We start from the raw sequence: 15,704 nt of genomic DNA on the forward strand, positions 1-15,704 counted from the left end.
ACCAGTACCAGCAGTTCTAGGACAATATCAGTACCATAGTTGACAAATAGAGTGCAATGAATGTCATTCATTGCTGTAAAATATTTGTATTTCATTTTAAAGGCTTCCATACGAATTGCTCATGGAAATATAAATTATATTCCGAAAAGAGCTGTTTAATATACGAGTATGGATAAAGGATTGGCTAGAAGGAAAGGAGAGTTGGGACAGGTAGCATTGAGGAGGCTGGAGATGGCAGAAGGATTTGGACAGGTAAGGAAAGTGGGTAAAGAAGTGACAGATGGAGTACAACACAGGAAAATGTGAGGTTATGGTGCAAGAATAGAGGCATGGACTATTTTCTAAATGGGCAGAAAATTCAGAAGTCTGAAGTGCAAAGAAACTTGGGAGTTCTAGTCCAGGATTCTCTCATGGAAAGCTTGCAGGTTGAGTCAGCGGTTAGGAAGGCAAATGCAATGATGGCATTTATTTTGAGAGGAGTTGAATATAAAAGCAGGAATGTACTTCTGACGCTCTGTAAGGTTCTTGGTCAGGCAACATTTGGAGTATTGTGCAGTTTTGGGCCCCATATCTCAGGAAGGATGTACTAGCCCTGGAGTGTGTTCAGAGGTTGGTTCATGAATGGTCTCAGGAATGAAAAACTTCACATTTGAGGAATGCTTGAGGACTCTGAGTTTATACTTGAGAGAGTTTAGAAAGATTTGATCTAATTGAAACATGCAGAATACTGAATGGCCTGAACAGAATAGATGTTGGGAAGTTGTTTCTGTTAGTAAGGAAGACCTTTTAGAATGGAGATAAGGAGAACTTTCTTCAGCCACAGAATGGTGCATCTGTGGAATTCATTGCGACAGAAGGCTGTGGAGGCTAGGTCATTGAGTGTATTTAAGACTGAGATAGATAGGTTCTCCAATATCAAGGGGATCAAGGGTTATGGGGAGAAAGCGGGAGAATGGGATTGAGAAACTTATTAGCCATGATTGAATGGCAGCACAGACTCGATGGGCTGAATGGCCTAATTTCTGCTCCTACGAATTATGGTCTGATGATCTAAATGGGTCAATTTAAGGTTGGCAAACAGTAACTGATGGACTACCATAGGGACCTGTGCTGGGACCTCAACAATTTGCAATCTATGTTGTTGGTTTGGATGGAGGCACTGAATGAACTGTAGTAAATTTGCTGACAAACATTAGTAGGAGATTGTGTGGAGACCACATGGTCTGCAAAGGGATAAGGATAAGTTAAGTGAGTGGGCACACAGTTTGGCAGATGGAGTAGAGTGTGGGATAATGCAAGCTCGTCCACTTTGGCAGCAAAAACTAGAAAGCTAGAATATTATTTATTTGGAGAGAGTTGGTAGAATATTGCATTACAGAGGGATCTGAATGTACTTGTACATGAATGTCAAAAAACATTAGTATGCAGTTCCAAAAAATAATTGGGAAATAGAATGGTGACCTTCATTGCAAAGGGTATGGAGTGTAAAGGTAGATAAGACTTGCCACAACACCACAGGGCATTAGTGAGACCATACTAGTGTACTGTGTACAAGTTTAGTCTCCTACCTAAGAAGAGATTTGCTTTAATTAGAAGTAATTCAGAGGATGTTCACTGGGCTAATTCCTGGGATGAAGAAGCTGTCTTATGAAGAAAGACCCAACATGTTTGTCTATACCAACTGGAGTTTAGCAGAATGACAGACGATTTTATTAAAACATACAGACACTCAGGCGATGGGCATAATTGAGTCCCAGAGGCCCAGAATCGAATGAGGGTGGGATGGAATCATGGTGAGGAGGTCATTAGCTATGGCAGAGGGACAGGTGGTCAGCTGGGGTGACCAGAAATGGCAGGTGAATTTCAGGTCCTTCATGATTATGCTTTGTGAAAACAAAGGACTCCTGTCACAAACAAACAGCTTGCTTTTCTGGCTTCCTGCATGTTGAATCCCAACCTCCTTTGGTTCAATACCAGACGACATGAAATGAGATGATGGGTTTTCATTGCCCACTGAAAAACCTTACTTGGCATTGAGATGGGAAGACCATCCCTGAACCATCCTCTCCTGGATTTAATCATGGAAGAGGCAAGACGGCATCAAGATTCCCACTGCTTCTAACCCAAATAACTCAGGTCTACGTGCAAATCCACTTCAGGAGAGAGCATTAAATTCTGCCTAATGTTTATCCTGTGGGAGAATCTAGAACCAGGGGCACAGTTTTAAAAGCAATGGGTTTCTCATTTAAGACAAAGTTGAGGATTGAAGTTCTTCTGTCAGATTGTCATTAGTCTTTGGAATTCCCTTACCCTAGAGCAGAGGAGGCTGAGTTATTGAATATATTTGAGCTGAATTCGTCAGATTTTTGATTGAAAAGAGAGTTTAGGTTTATGGGGACTGGCAATCAGAGAAGCCATGATCTTATTGAGTGGTAGAAATTCAATGGTGGGTAAGTTGCTGTAAATGATTTTGAAAGTTAGGATTTATATGCATTTGGGAGGCAAGGAATGATTAAGGACAGTCAGCATCATTTTGTGTGAGGGAAATCCTGTCTTAAATTTGATTTGAGTTTTTTGAGGAAGCAATCAAGAAGATTGATGAGGGCAAAGTGGTAGACATTGTTTACATGGACGTTAGTGAAGCCTTGGACAAGGTTCTGCATGGTAGACTAATTTGTTAAAGTTAGATCACATGGAATTCAGCATGAGTTTTGAAATTAGATAAAAAATTGGCAACAGCAGGAGACAGTGTGTGATGGTGGATGGTTGTTTTTCTGACTGGAGGACTGTGACCAGAGGTTTTCCACAGGGATTGGTGCTGGGTTCATTTTTGTTTGTCATTTATATAAATGATTTAGGTGAGAATATAGAAAGCATGGTTACTAGGTTTGCGGATGACACCAAGATTGTGATATAGTGGACAGTGAAGAAGATTATCCAAGAGTACAAACAGATCTTGATCTTGGTCAATGAGCTGAGGAGAGCCAGATGGAGTTTAATTTGGATAAATACAAGGTATTGCACTTTGGTAAAACATACAAAAGAAATTCTTATTCAATTAAAAGTAGGGTCTTGGGTAGTCTTAGAGTCTTACAGCATGGAAACAGACTCTTCAGTCCAACTAGTCCCTGCCGAACATAATCCCAACTAAGCTAGTCCAACCTGCCTGTTCCTGGCCCATATCCCTCCAAACCTTTCCTATTCATGTACTTATCCAAAGGGTTGTAGAACAGAGAGACTGAGGTGTTCAGGTACATAATTCTTTGAAGTTTGCATCTCATGTAGGTGGGGTGGTTAAGTAGGTATTTAGCATGCTTGCCTTAATTTCTCAAACCTTTTATTATAGGACATTATGTTAAGGTTGTACAGGACATTGGTGAAGCCTGTTCTTGAGTACTGTGTCCAGTTCTAGTCCTCCGGTTATAGGAAAGATATTATTAAGTTAGAGAGGGTTTCAGAAGAAATTTACCAGTTGCTGGGACTGGAGGATTTGAGTTACAAGGAGAGGCTGTATAGGCTGGAACGTTTTTCACTGCAGCGTGGGAAGTTGAGAGGTGACCCTATAGAGGTTTATAAAACCATGAAGGTTATAGCTAAGTTGAATGGCAGGTGTCTTCTCGCTAAGGTGGGGGATTTCAAGACTGGGGGACTATTTCTAAGGTGAGAGGAAAAAGATTTAAATAAGACATGAGGTGCAATTTTCTTTTACACAAAGATTGGTTCATATGTGGAATGAACTTCTCGAGGAAGCAGTGCATATGAGCACAGTTACAATGTTTAAAAGGCATTTAGATAAGTACATGAATAAGAAATGTTTGGAGGAATATGGGCCAAGTGCAGGCAGGTGGGACTAGTTTAGTTTGGGAACATGGTCAGCATGGAATGGTTGGAACTAAGGGTCTGTTTCCGTGTTGTATGACTATAATTCTATAGCAGGCTCAAAGGTATGATTTGAATACTCCTGCTCCTATATCTTATGTTCATAACTGGCAGAACATAGAACATAGAACCTTACAATGCAGTACAGGCCCTACGGCCTTCGATGTTGAGCTGACCTGTGAAACCAATCTAAAGCCCATCTAACCTACACTATTCCATTCGCATCCATATGCCTATCCAATGATCATTAAATGCTCTTAAAGTTGGCGAATCTACTACTGTTGTAGGCAGTGTGTTCTACTCCCCTCCTACTCTCTGAGTAAACAAACAACCTGTGACATCAGTCCTATATCAATCACCCCTCAATTTAAAGCTATGTCCCCTCATGCTAGCCATCGCCATCTGAGGAAAAAGGCTCTAACTGTCCACCCTATCTAACCCTCTGATGATCTTATACGTCTCATTTAGGTCACCTCTCAACCTTCTTCTTTCTAATGAAAACAGCCTCAAGTCCCTCAGCCTTTCCTCGTATGACCTTCCCTCCATACCAGGCAACATCCTAGTGAATCTACTCTGAGCCCATTCCAAAGCTTCCACGTCCTTCCTATAATGCAGTGACCAAAACTGTACATAATACTCCAAATATGGCCGCACCAGTGTTTTGTACAGCTGCAGCATGATCTCATGGCTCCAAAACTCAATCTTTCTACCAGTAAAAGCTAACACACCGTATGTCTTCTTAACAACCTTATCAATCTGGGTGGAAACTTTCAAGGCTCTATATATCTGGACTGAGATCTCTCTGTTCATCTACATTACCAAGAATCGTACCATTAGCCCAGTACTCTGTAAGCCTGTTACTCCTTCCAAAGTGAATCACTTCACACTTTTTCGCAATAAACTCCATTTGCCACCTCTCAGCCCAGCTCTGCAGCTTTTCTATGTCTCTCTGTAACCCCCAACATCCTTTGTCACTATCCATAACTCTACTGATCTTAGTGTCATCCGCAAATTTACTAACCTATCCTTCTATGCCCTCATCCAGGTCATTTATAAAAATGACAAACAACAGTGGACCCAAAACAGATCCTTGCGGTACCCCACTAATAACTGAACTCCAGGATGAATATTACCCATCAACCACCACTAGTACAACAGTCATCACAAAATTGTTTCAACCCATTTACTGATCTTCAAAAATATTGTTTCAATTAACTTTGTTTCAGTTAAAACGCCGGTGTGTTGTACCCATGAAAGAAAAATGACCTTTAACACTGAGTAAATATCCCAAATAGTGAAATAACTGCTACTTAAAAACATAAGAATTTGGAGAAGGAGTAGGCTATTGAGCCTGGACCAAACGCTCACTGTAAGCCTTTCAATCAATGAATTATCTGGTCAGTACATAGGTCTCCCCACCTCTACCAAGTGCAGATACAGCAAGACTACAAATGACACCTAATCAAGATATTGTTAGTGCTCTGATTTACTACTTTTGTTACTACAAATAAGGCCTGTTTGAAATGTGTAGCACTAAAAGATTATTTTTACCTTTGTAAGAGAGGGGTTTCCCCACTTCATTAGCTTTTCACAGATTGGAAATGCTTGGTAAAAGTTCTGCCACATTATCAAGAACTGATTGATAAAGGATCTGGGTTGTTGTGATTCTGATTATTTCAACCATTTATACAGTTTCTTATGTCTTCTGTAGGAAAGTTACCTTTCCTACAAAATTTTGTAGAACTGACATTTTTAAGACATATAACAGTGTGTACAAAAAAGAAAGATTGTTAGTTACAGAAGAAATACATGTGAAATATAACATCTCTGATATCACAGAAAAACCTAAAGAACTGCAGACGCTGCAAATCTGAAACACAAACAGAAATTGCTAAAAAAAACTCAGTGGATCTGGCATCTGACAGCACACTATCAGACTTGCTGAGTATTTCCAGCAATTTTGGTTTGTATTTCAGACATCACACTGACAGTGAACTACATGAGTACCAACTTTGTACCTTTTTTGATTCATTGGTGCAATCTGATTCCACTCATTTTTGCAAGGATTGTAGCAATGTGCAGCCGAGATCTCTTGACTAGTCATTCTATATCCGCCAATGATGAAAAGGTAATTGTTCAGGACTACAGAACCGTAGCCTCTCACATTCACCATGTCCGGAGGGAGGCTGTTCGCCAGGGGTAGCCATCTCTGTCCAACCTCATCATATCTCAGCATTGACCAGGCCTCATCAAGAGACTGGTCCAAGGCGGTGCTAAAGAAATCCCCCACTGCCACCAAGACAGCTGTGCCTTTAAGGCGCATCTCCCTGACTTGTTGACGCAAAGTGTTGGGCAGATGCCTAAATTCCTGCCTCCTCAGCATTGGGTGGTAGTGACATACCATGAACCTGAGACAGGCATTTCTCAGATCAGTGATTCCATAAATTTCAGAAAGTTTATATAACTCCACGCAGTTATCCACCTTAACCTCAGAGAGGAGCAGCTTCAAGATGGAAGACACCTGGAGAAAAGACGCTGTTTCCACTAAATCTTCCAAGGTCTCGTTGTCAAAATGTACTTTGGAAGTATTGATGAATTCAATGACTAACTCCAGACCATGAGCACTCAAGCCCTGCAGCTGCACCGAGCCCTCTTCGGATTCCTTCATTCCAGAGTTATAGAGGGCTTTGAAATAATCGCTTTCCTCAATTAACTTGCTCTTGCTGACATTGTACGTCTTACCGTCGATTATGATAGCTATGATTTCTTCAGAGGACATCGTATCAGCGGATGAGGACTGAATGAATGCCCGTCTGTGCAACTGTTTTCTTTTGGCGGGCAGTTTCAGCTTTTATTTATATTTATTCGAATCTGCACGTGGGCCTACATCAGACAAAGCATCCGTTTCAGTTGATTTACTAACATTGCTGTGTCCTGTGTAATTTAACAGCAGGATCTTGTTGCACACAGTGCTTACAATCAATCTCTAAATGCTTACTCGGCTCCCTTGCACATTCGAATGAAGTTTCAGAGCCTGCTCGCTTGTTTCTTTAATCTCGTTTCCTTGTCATTTTTTGTATCGTCACTTCTTGTTCCGTTTCCATCAGCCAATCTCCGACTGTAAAAGGCAACAACCAACACATTCTGCTCCTCTCGTATCTTACCTTTAAAAGGCAGTCAACCCGTTCTGACTGTTCCTGCACGAGTTACATGTATTATCTGTGAAAGTCTATCAACGGTGTATTCAAAACCAAAAAGAGTAATATATTATTGTTCGGATTGTTTTACAAATTATGATGCAATGGGATTTTTAAACAGTCGACCAACTTACAAAATAAAAATCAAACTGTTTTAAAGATAAATAATTAGTTATCTAAACTTCATTTGAATAAAAAAAACTCAGCATGTACCTAGAGACAACAGGAATCCTGAGCATCAGATTATAATTTTGCAGTATTAGGATAGAATTTTTGTCGGTCAGATTACATTGAGTACTGCATTCAGTACTGGCCACCGTGCACAAAGAAAACATGCCAAGTTTTTAAAAGAGTATAAAGCTAGTCCAATAGTCCAATTGTTTAAGAGAACAGAGTCAGGAAGAACATTTTTAAAAAAATAAATCACAATACTTAGTAATAAAGGAGGTAAGTGAGCCTTTCACCTCTCAAGACATTTTCATAAATAATGGTAAGATTTGACGTGTAATCATGGTAATGAGGCAAATTATAGAGCGCAAGGTTCCACAAATAATTGTTATTTGGTGCTGACCGTTGAGGGATAATATTTGGCTACAGAATCTTTTACATCCACTTCAACAAGCAGACAGGACCCTCGTTTCATGCCTCAGCTGAAATATGACACATCATTGCTACATCAAAGGTCAGCTGGAAGGACATATTAAGTGGTGGAGTTGATAAAAAGAATATTTATACATGTCTGCAGACAACAGAGGTTCTTAAAAACACAGGAAGGATACAAAAGCAAAATATTGCAGATATTGGAATTACTAAATAAAAAATAGGAAATGCCGGAGCGAGAAACAGTCAAGTTTCAGTTCAATTACCTTTTATCTCTGTACATTAAATGGAACAGGAACGTGTCTTCCATTTAATAAGATCATAGCTGACCCTCAACTACAAATCCTCTTTGCCAGTCCCTACTTCCTTTTAGATCTCTAGTATTCAGAGTACTTTGGTTTTATTCCTATATAACTTGATTATCTTAGAGTACAAAGACCTGTCAATCTGATGAATGAACATCTACTGCTGTCTGGTTCAGAGAATTCTAAATATCCTTTGCAGTGAAATTCTTTTTACCTCATGGTTCTGGAATTTCCAACTAGGTAAAGCAACTTATTAACATGTATCTACCTTGTCAAGTCCTCTCCACAATCATATATGAATAATATCACCTCAATCTTCTATATACCCAAGAGTGTAGACACACTCTACTCAATAGCTCCTCCTAGGACAGTCCTCCCAGTCAGATAACAAACCAGTGAACCATTGCTACAAACCTTCTCAAGCAAGTATATTCCTCCAAAGGTGTGGAATGACCAAAGTTATTCCCAACAATATGCAATGCAGTCTCAAAAAAGCTCTGTGTAATTCAATCAAGATTTTCTTAAACAAAATATGCAATGCCCTTATGATAGAGTTTAACTTCTCAGCTAGTTCCTGCAACTGCACATAAACTTTCTATTTTTCTTGGACATAGAAAACAAATCTCTTTGAACATCAACATTTAAAAGTTTTTTTCACATTTAAAAAAAAATAACGATTGTATTTTTCTTACCAAAATGAATAAACTCACATTTCTATACATTATAATCCATCTTTTACCTTTCCGCCCATTCACCTAACCTATTCATATTCCTTTGCACATTCATATGGCAGCCTCATAGCTTGCTTTCTCATATAGTGCAGTATCATTAGCAATTCTGATACATTAGATTTGGTCCTTTCATGCAAGTCATTGTTTTATATATAGCAATAATTGAGGTCCTGCACTGATCCTTCTGGCACTCCACTAGTTAAAGATGGCCAACTCCAAAATGATCTACTTATTCCTATTCTTTGTTTTCTGTCATTTAAGTTCATTCTATTCCATTTTGCTCTCCCCAATGAGCCCTTATCTTGTGCAATAATCTTGCATGTGCATCAATAAAAGCTTTTTGAAAATCAAAAGACACCATTTGATTTCCTATTCTATTCTGTTACTGGTTGAGGCCAAAGACATAGCTTCAGTCTTTCTGATATTAAATCAAAAGAAATTACGTTGTTAGAAAGGTAAAATATTTAACTTTTTTTTGTTATAGGCATGACTGATCTCCTCAATTGGTTATTGTACATGAAACATCTACCATCTTAAAATGAACTTTCATGTAATTTCATAGCTTTTTTAAATTTTGCTGCATTTGGTGTGCTGTATTCAAGTTCAAAGAACAAATTCAAGGTAACATGACACATTATTTAAGAAAGGTAATAAGGAAAAGCCAGAGCACTATAGACTGGTGAGCCTGACATCAGTGGTGGGCAAGTCATTGGAGGGGTTTCTCAGGGACAGAATTTACATTTGGAAAGGCAAGGCCTGGTTAGAGATAGTCAACATGGCTTTGTGCTTGGGAAACCATATCTCACTAACTTGAATTTTTTTTTAAGAAGTGACAAAGAGGATGAAAGCAGAATGGTGAACTTGTCTATATGGACTTCAGTAAGAGTATTCAACAAGGTTCTGCAAGGTAGACTAGTTAACAAGGTTCGATCACACGGGATACAGGGAGAACATAGTCAGTTGGATACAAAATAGGCTTAAAGGTAGGAGAGAGAGGGTGGTGGTGTGGTGTTGCTTTTCGGACTGGAGGCCTGTGACCTGTGGTATGCCACGGGAATCAGTGCTGGGTCCACTGCTTTTGTTATTTATATCATTGATTTGGACGTGTACGTAGGAGATGTGGTTAGTAAATTTGTAGATGACACCAAAATTAGTGCTGTAGTGGACAGCAAAGAAGGTTACCTCAGAGTACAACAGAACTTTGATCAGATGGGCTAAACAGCCAAGGAGTTGCAGATGGAGTTTCATGTAGATAAATGTGAGGTGCTGCATTTTGGTAAGGCAAATCAGGGCAGGTCTTGTACACTTAATGGTAAGGTCCTGAGGAGTGTTGCTGAACAAAAAGACCTTGGAGTGCAGGTTCATAGTTCCTTAAAGTGGAGTTGCAGGTAGACAGGGTGGTGAAGAAGGCGTTTGTTACACTTGCCTTTATTGGTCAATGCATTGAGTATAGGAGTTGGGAGGTCATGTTGTAGCTGTACAGGACATTGGTTAGGCCATTTTTTGGAATATTACATTCAATTCTAGTCTCCTAGGAAGAATGCTGTTAATTTGAAAGGGTTCAGAAAAGATTTATAAGGATGTTGTCAGTGTTGGAAGGTTTGGGCTATCTAATTAAGGCTTTTTTGAAGAGCTCAGAATTGGATGATAATACCCTCATAGATCACAACCACAGAAGGAAGCTATCCGGTCCATTATGGCATGTGTCAACTATTTGAAAGATTGTGTCAACTATGTGAAAGATTTATCAAGTTAGTCATGATCCCCCTTTGCCCCATGCCTGGGAATGTTTTCACAAATGTACATTCAGTTTCCTTCTTCTGCCACCATTCCGTCTGGCAATGCATTCCAGGTCAGATTTAAGAGAATCTTTTAGGGGATAAGGCTAAACTTTTTTGCCAAAACTGAGAATGCTCTTCTCAGAGAAGAGAAGGTTGGGACAAAATATGAGTGATGTTCAAAATTATGAGGGCTGCTGTCACAACCGGTAGAGGGAAACTGTTCTCAATGGCAAAAAGGTTGAGAACCAGCAGGAATTGATATAAGAGAACTAGTGGGATCCTAAGGAAATAAATTATTTATTTAGCAAAATGGTGAGGTCTGTAAAGCACGTGCAAATATGGTGGAGACAGATTCAGTCATGGCTTTCAAAAAGGAATTGAAGAAGCACCCAAAGAGAAAATGCATTTCTGGTCTATGACAACATTAATGATTCTCTTCATCTCCTTTCAAGATAGTTTAATTTCCAATTGTTCATCTGATAAAGTAAATCTGATAAAGTGTTAAATAAGTAGGCATCCATTGAGATTAAGAGTCAAATTTCATGTTGTAAATAGGTTACTTTAACAAAATGTGAAAACCCCAGAAAATTCTTATCTCAGATTTTCTTGTTAATTAATGAGAGCTAATTTAAATACCATGACTGAATAATTAGAAATTAGATGTGAGAACTTTATTTTGAAATGTATTTTAACCCTGATTGGGATATGCCCCAGTTAAAAGAGGCTAAGAGGTGATATAGTGTGAAGTTGCTTTCTGGATCTTTAATTACCTAATGTTTTATTCACCCTGAATAGACCCAGTACAGTTAAAAGGGATCAAATAACAAATTACAAACTTGAGCAGAAATTTAAATGAAGTGTAAAAGCAGAATGTAAATATGAAACCAAAAGATTACACCTTGTTAGGATTCAAACATCCAAGTGAAGAGATAGAAAAATAATAGTATCTTGAAATCATTCAAAATAGCTGAATTCCAATTTTGTTTTGCTTTGACCAGGTACTAGCATTGAAATATTGACATGCTGATCAGGTCTGAGAATGGATAAAGCTAGTGACTTCAGGAATTATGAGATACTTAACGGGCCTAAGTGAATGGATGAGTATCAGACAATATTTTGTAAGTGGGCAGCTCAAATAACAGAGCAATGATTGGTTAAATCATTATCCACGACCTTTGTTGGTTAACAAGAATGTAAGAAAAATCGCCCTATGAACTTAAGGTTTAGAGGCATTTGGCCAAGGTTTGGGAATCTTCTGCTGATGCGCCCTCACTGAAGGACAGACCGAGGCGGGATCACACATGTACTAGTGCTGGGCCAACGATTCCACCCAGGACACAACTGCTATCCAAACATTAGCATGTCCCAAGTCCTGCTTGTACTGAATAAAATATCACCATTTGGGAAATTGCTTAGGGATCTGAGATTTGTGACAGAATCAGATGAAGCCAATCTCGATGTCAGGAGCAACTTAGAGTCAGAGTCATAGTGGTGCAGCACAGGAAAAGCCCCTTTGGTCCATCAAGTTTGTACCTGTCAAAAAACAACCATTCAGCTATCTAATCCCATTCAGTTACATATTGGTAACTGAATGCTATTCTGCTGCTGATGATTGCCCACAGTGCCACAGGGCTGCCCAATTTTGAGTGGCTAAGTCTATTCAAAGTTTGACCCATTTTGCACAGTGGTAGTGCTTTACAATATGATGGATGGTATCTTCAATGTCAGATGGGACTTTTTCTCCAAAATACTGCGCAGTGGTCAGTCTTAACATCACTGTCTTAGAAGGATGCATCTGTGACAGGAAGATTGGTAAGGACAAAGTCAAGTAAATTTTTTCCTCCTGTTATTCCCCTCAGTTCAACTCAGTCTAGCAGCTATGCCTTTTAGGATTTGGTCTGCTTAGTCAGCAGTGGTTCTACCAAAGTGCTGTTGGTAACTGATGTTGAAACCTTCCATCAAGAAATCATTGTGTCCTAACCACCCTTTGTGCTTTATCTAGCATGTGTTCAGCATGGAGTATTGATTCAACATCAGCTGAGGGGGTGGGATAAATAGGTGGTAGTCAGCAGGAGGTTCCAGCATGGATCTCATTACCCGTGTTTGACCTGATACCATGAGATTTCATGGGCTCAACTCCATCCCAATGTTACACCATAGTGCTCTCATCTCTCATACGCCTGTCCTGAAATAAAGAACATACCCAGGATTAGTGATGATGGGTCATGAGACAGTTATATGATTCATGAATATGACAAAAAAAAGAAATTGAAGGAGGCAGAGAAAATCTAAGTGGCATTTGTGCAAATTAAGAAAACACAAGGTTAAATGCTAAGAAGTAATTTTACAGAGACAGGTGGCATGGTAGCACAATGGTTAGCACAGCTGTTTTACAGCACCGGGGCGCAGGTTATATTCCGCCTTCAGGTGACTGTCTGTGTGAAGTTTGCACATTCTCCCCATGTCTGTGTAGGTTTCCTCTAGGCACACCAGCCCCAGCACAAAGATGTACAGGTTAGGTGGATTGGCCATGCTAAATTGCCCATAGTGTCCAAGGATGTGCAGGCTTGATGGATTAGCCATGGGAAATGCAGGGTTACAGAGATAACAGTAGGGATTGGGTCTGAGTAGGATGCTCTTCAGAGAGTCAGTGTGGACTCACTGAGCCAAATGGCCTACTTCCATCCTGTAGGGAGTCAATGAGACATTGATAATGGAATGGATTGCCATACATTAAAAATGGATTCAGTACTGGTCTTCAAAAGGAAGTTGTATGATTTCAAATAAATGTAAAATATCTTAAGTTATCTTATGAGTAAAAAACAATACCCCCAAATTCTGAAATAATAGAACATACCTGAGACTAAAGTCAAGTGCTGAAGATTGGTTGATTGCCTTTTTGAGATAAGTTCAGAAAGAAATGTATTTTAAAATACTTCCTGGATTAACCCAAGTCTTTTGTTTGTTTTTGATGGCTCTTGGTTTTGGTGCTTTGAAAAGTAGGTTGCTGATGCACACAAGTTGTAACGTGGACAACCCGTTGGCCTTTTTCACTCTGCGTCATTTGCAAACATCCTTCTCATTCATGAATCTGCATTTGACCTCCACCCAGAATAATGGGATTAGAGTCTTGTCTGTCTCTGCTGATTGTTATTATTTGAAATTAGCTTGCATCATTGACTAGTTGAGTGTGGATATTAATTTATTGAAAAGATCCCCAATTTGGCACAAAATTGTGATTGTACTTGAAAAGTAACAAAGTTTGCCAGTGGGGATACCTGAGCAGACACACTGGCAATAAAACATACTGTGCCAAGATTAGAGTTAATATACAACTAGCATTAAATAACCTGGCAGCATTTGTTATTGACAGGGGTCCTCCATGTGGATAGTGATCTTTCCCTAGGACATCTCTTATCTGAAGATGATTAAACACCATAAAATGACAGAAATAATGTTGAGTTCTCTGCATAAACTTTTCAATTGTCTTTTCTGAATTAAGTAAGACACAATACATTCATTCAGATACTGTGACAGTATCTGAATTCAACTCAAACAACTGAGTTCATATACCACATAATTCAGTCGTGTTCTGAGATACAAATAGAAAATGCTGGAAATATTCAATAGATGTGGCTGAATCGGGAGAAGGAAGATGGTTTACTTTTGAGGTCTGAGGTTTAATTATAATGTGCTTCCCCATTTACAAGATAGTAAACTAATCATAATTTATATCATACACTGAACTTAGTTGCTGTAGATTACCTGGTAAATAAAGTTTATACAAAGGGATAAAAGCAAGATTATTTAGTTATGCAGCTCTAAATCAAGTCAATGTAAGAGGGTGCTTTATTGCCAACCCATATTTGTGTAACTCAATTAGTGATCGGGCCTTCACTTTAAAAAGACACATCCCCTTGCAGTAACAAACAGAATTACCAATTCACTTTGCCTTGCTTTATATGTGGTCCTGGCATTCTTCTTGGCCACACAGAAATCCTATCACTGCCTCAATTTATGAGTTAAATGAGCTATCTCAAAAGCAGCACTGTTTGTAAAACAAGGAACTTCTGTTTATATAGTACAATACGGAATTGTCACAAGAAACCTCGATTACGAAGATGAGAAGGTTGAGCTGGTGAAATGTTACCCTTTGCAACAACTGAAATGCACATTCTGTGTCAAAAATGTGCTGATGTCTCTATTTAGAATTAAACTACATCATGGAAAACTTAAGCTTGTCCTTGAGAACAATGTTTTCTTTCAACTTTGCCAAGTGTGGACGAATTGTTTTCCTTGATGATGAATGTTACGCGATTCTCGGTCGACTTTCTTTCTCCCAACAATGAGATCTCACAGTACTGTGGGTGTATTCATGGTTTAGGGAGTGGGGGAAATATTTCCTTGTGATTATCCTCGTGGGGAGTAATTAAATATTCTGTGTTTGGCATGTCTCTGATTTAAAAAACTCACTAAAATTTATCTGACTTAAAACAATATGCTTGCTCTGTTATACAAAATTTAATTTTCGAATTTTATATTTCATGTCAGTAAATAATACAACCTAATGGAGGAAAATGTCCACTACAAGCTCACACCTGAAATAACAAGAGGATTTCTAGTTGCTGGTCCACGGAAGGTGTCAAGAGTTACTTCAGCAAGGTTCATGTTGAAACTTAGTAACCCTGACGGACGCCAGTATAAAGGATCGGGAGGCTGACAGAGAGATTCGGCTGTCATTCGTGAAAATCCGAATGACCATTTCTTTCCCTGTTTGATCTACGGCGCGAGTGTACTTGTTCTTACAAAAAAATTTACACACACTTGTAACATTTAGATTCATTATCACCTTAGTTATGACTGTTAAAATACAATTAAGCCCTGTACGATGTCAAACTCTTACAAAATTCTCCAATTTACTTTCCATTAACTCGACTTTGTATGAATTCTAGACAGGGACAGAAAATTGTTTGAACGATCAGAAACTCACCTGCCGATAATGGGGTTATAAATAAAAAACTCCTATCCAAAATGTCAGGACGCAGCCACTTCCACCTTCTCTATTGTCATTAAAAATCTTGAAGCAATGCCAAAGTGGACATGGTCGATACTGGCACCGGAGCAATACCTCGCCTTAATAAGCATCTTGTTGCAAGAGCGCGGACATTGAAGGTCGGTCGCCCCCACCAGATCTGAAACTATGATTCTCAC

General features: G+C 39.1%; 1 protein-coding gene across 5 annotated transcripts in view; it reads right to left on the reverse strand.

Moving 5' to 3' along the window:
- The window catches only part of klhl42 (kelch-like family, member 42), a 33,494-nt gene that overhangs the window by 17,650 nt on the left and 140 nt on the right, over positions 1-15,704 (reverse strand). The window contains exons 2-4 of one of the 5 annotated variants that reach the window (XM_087997235.1): positions 12,591-12,678; positions 6,878-6,997; positions 5,898-6,762 (exon numbers count right to left, since the gene is read on the reverse strand). In XM_087997235.1, coding sequence (XP_087853361.1) covers positions 5,898-6,658 — 761 coding nt within the window. In that variant the 5' untranslated portion in view covers positions 6,659-6,762; positions 6,878-6,997; positions 12,591-12,678. The other 4 variants (XM_087997237.1, XM_043709488.2, XM_087997236.1 and 1 more) reach the window with 4 other exon arrangements.

The sequence above is a fragment of the Chiloscyllium plagiosum genome, unplaced genomic scaffold (genome assembly GCF_037043375.1).
Source record: "Chiloscyllium plagiosum isolate Xiang-an unplaced genomic scaffold, Cpla_swu_hap1 HiC_scaffold_19, whole genome shotgun sequence".
Taxonomy (NCBI): domain Eukaryota; kingdom Metazoa; phylum Chordata; class Chondrichthyes; order Orectolobiformes; family Hemiscylliidae; genus Chiloscyllium; species Chiloscyllium plagiosum.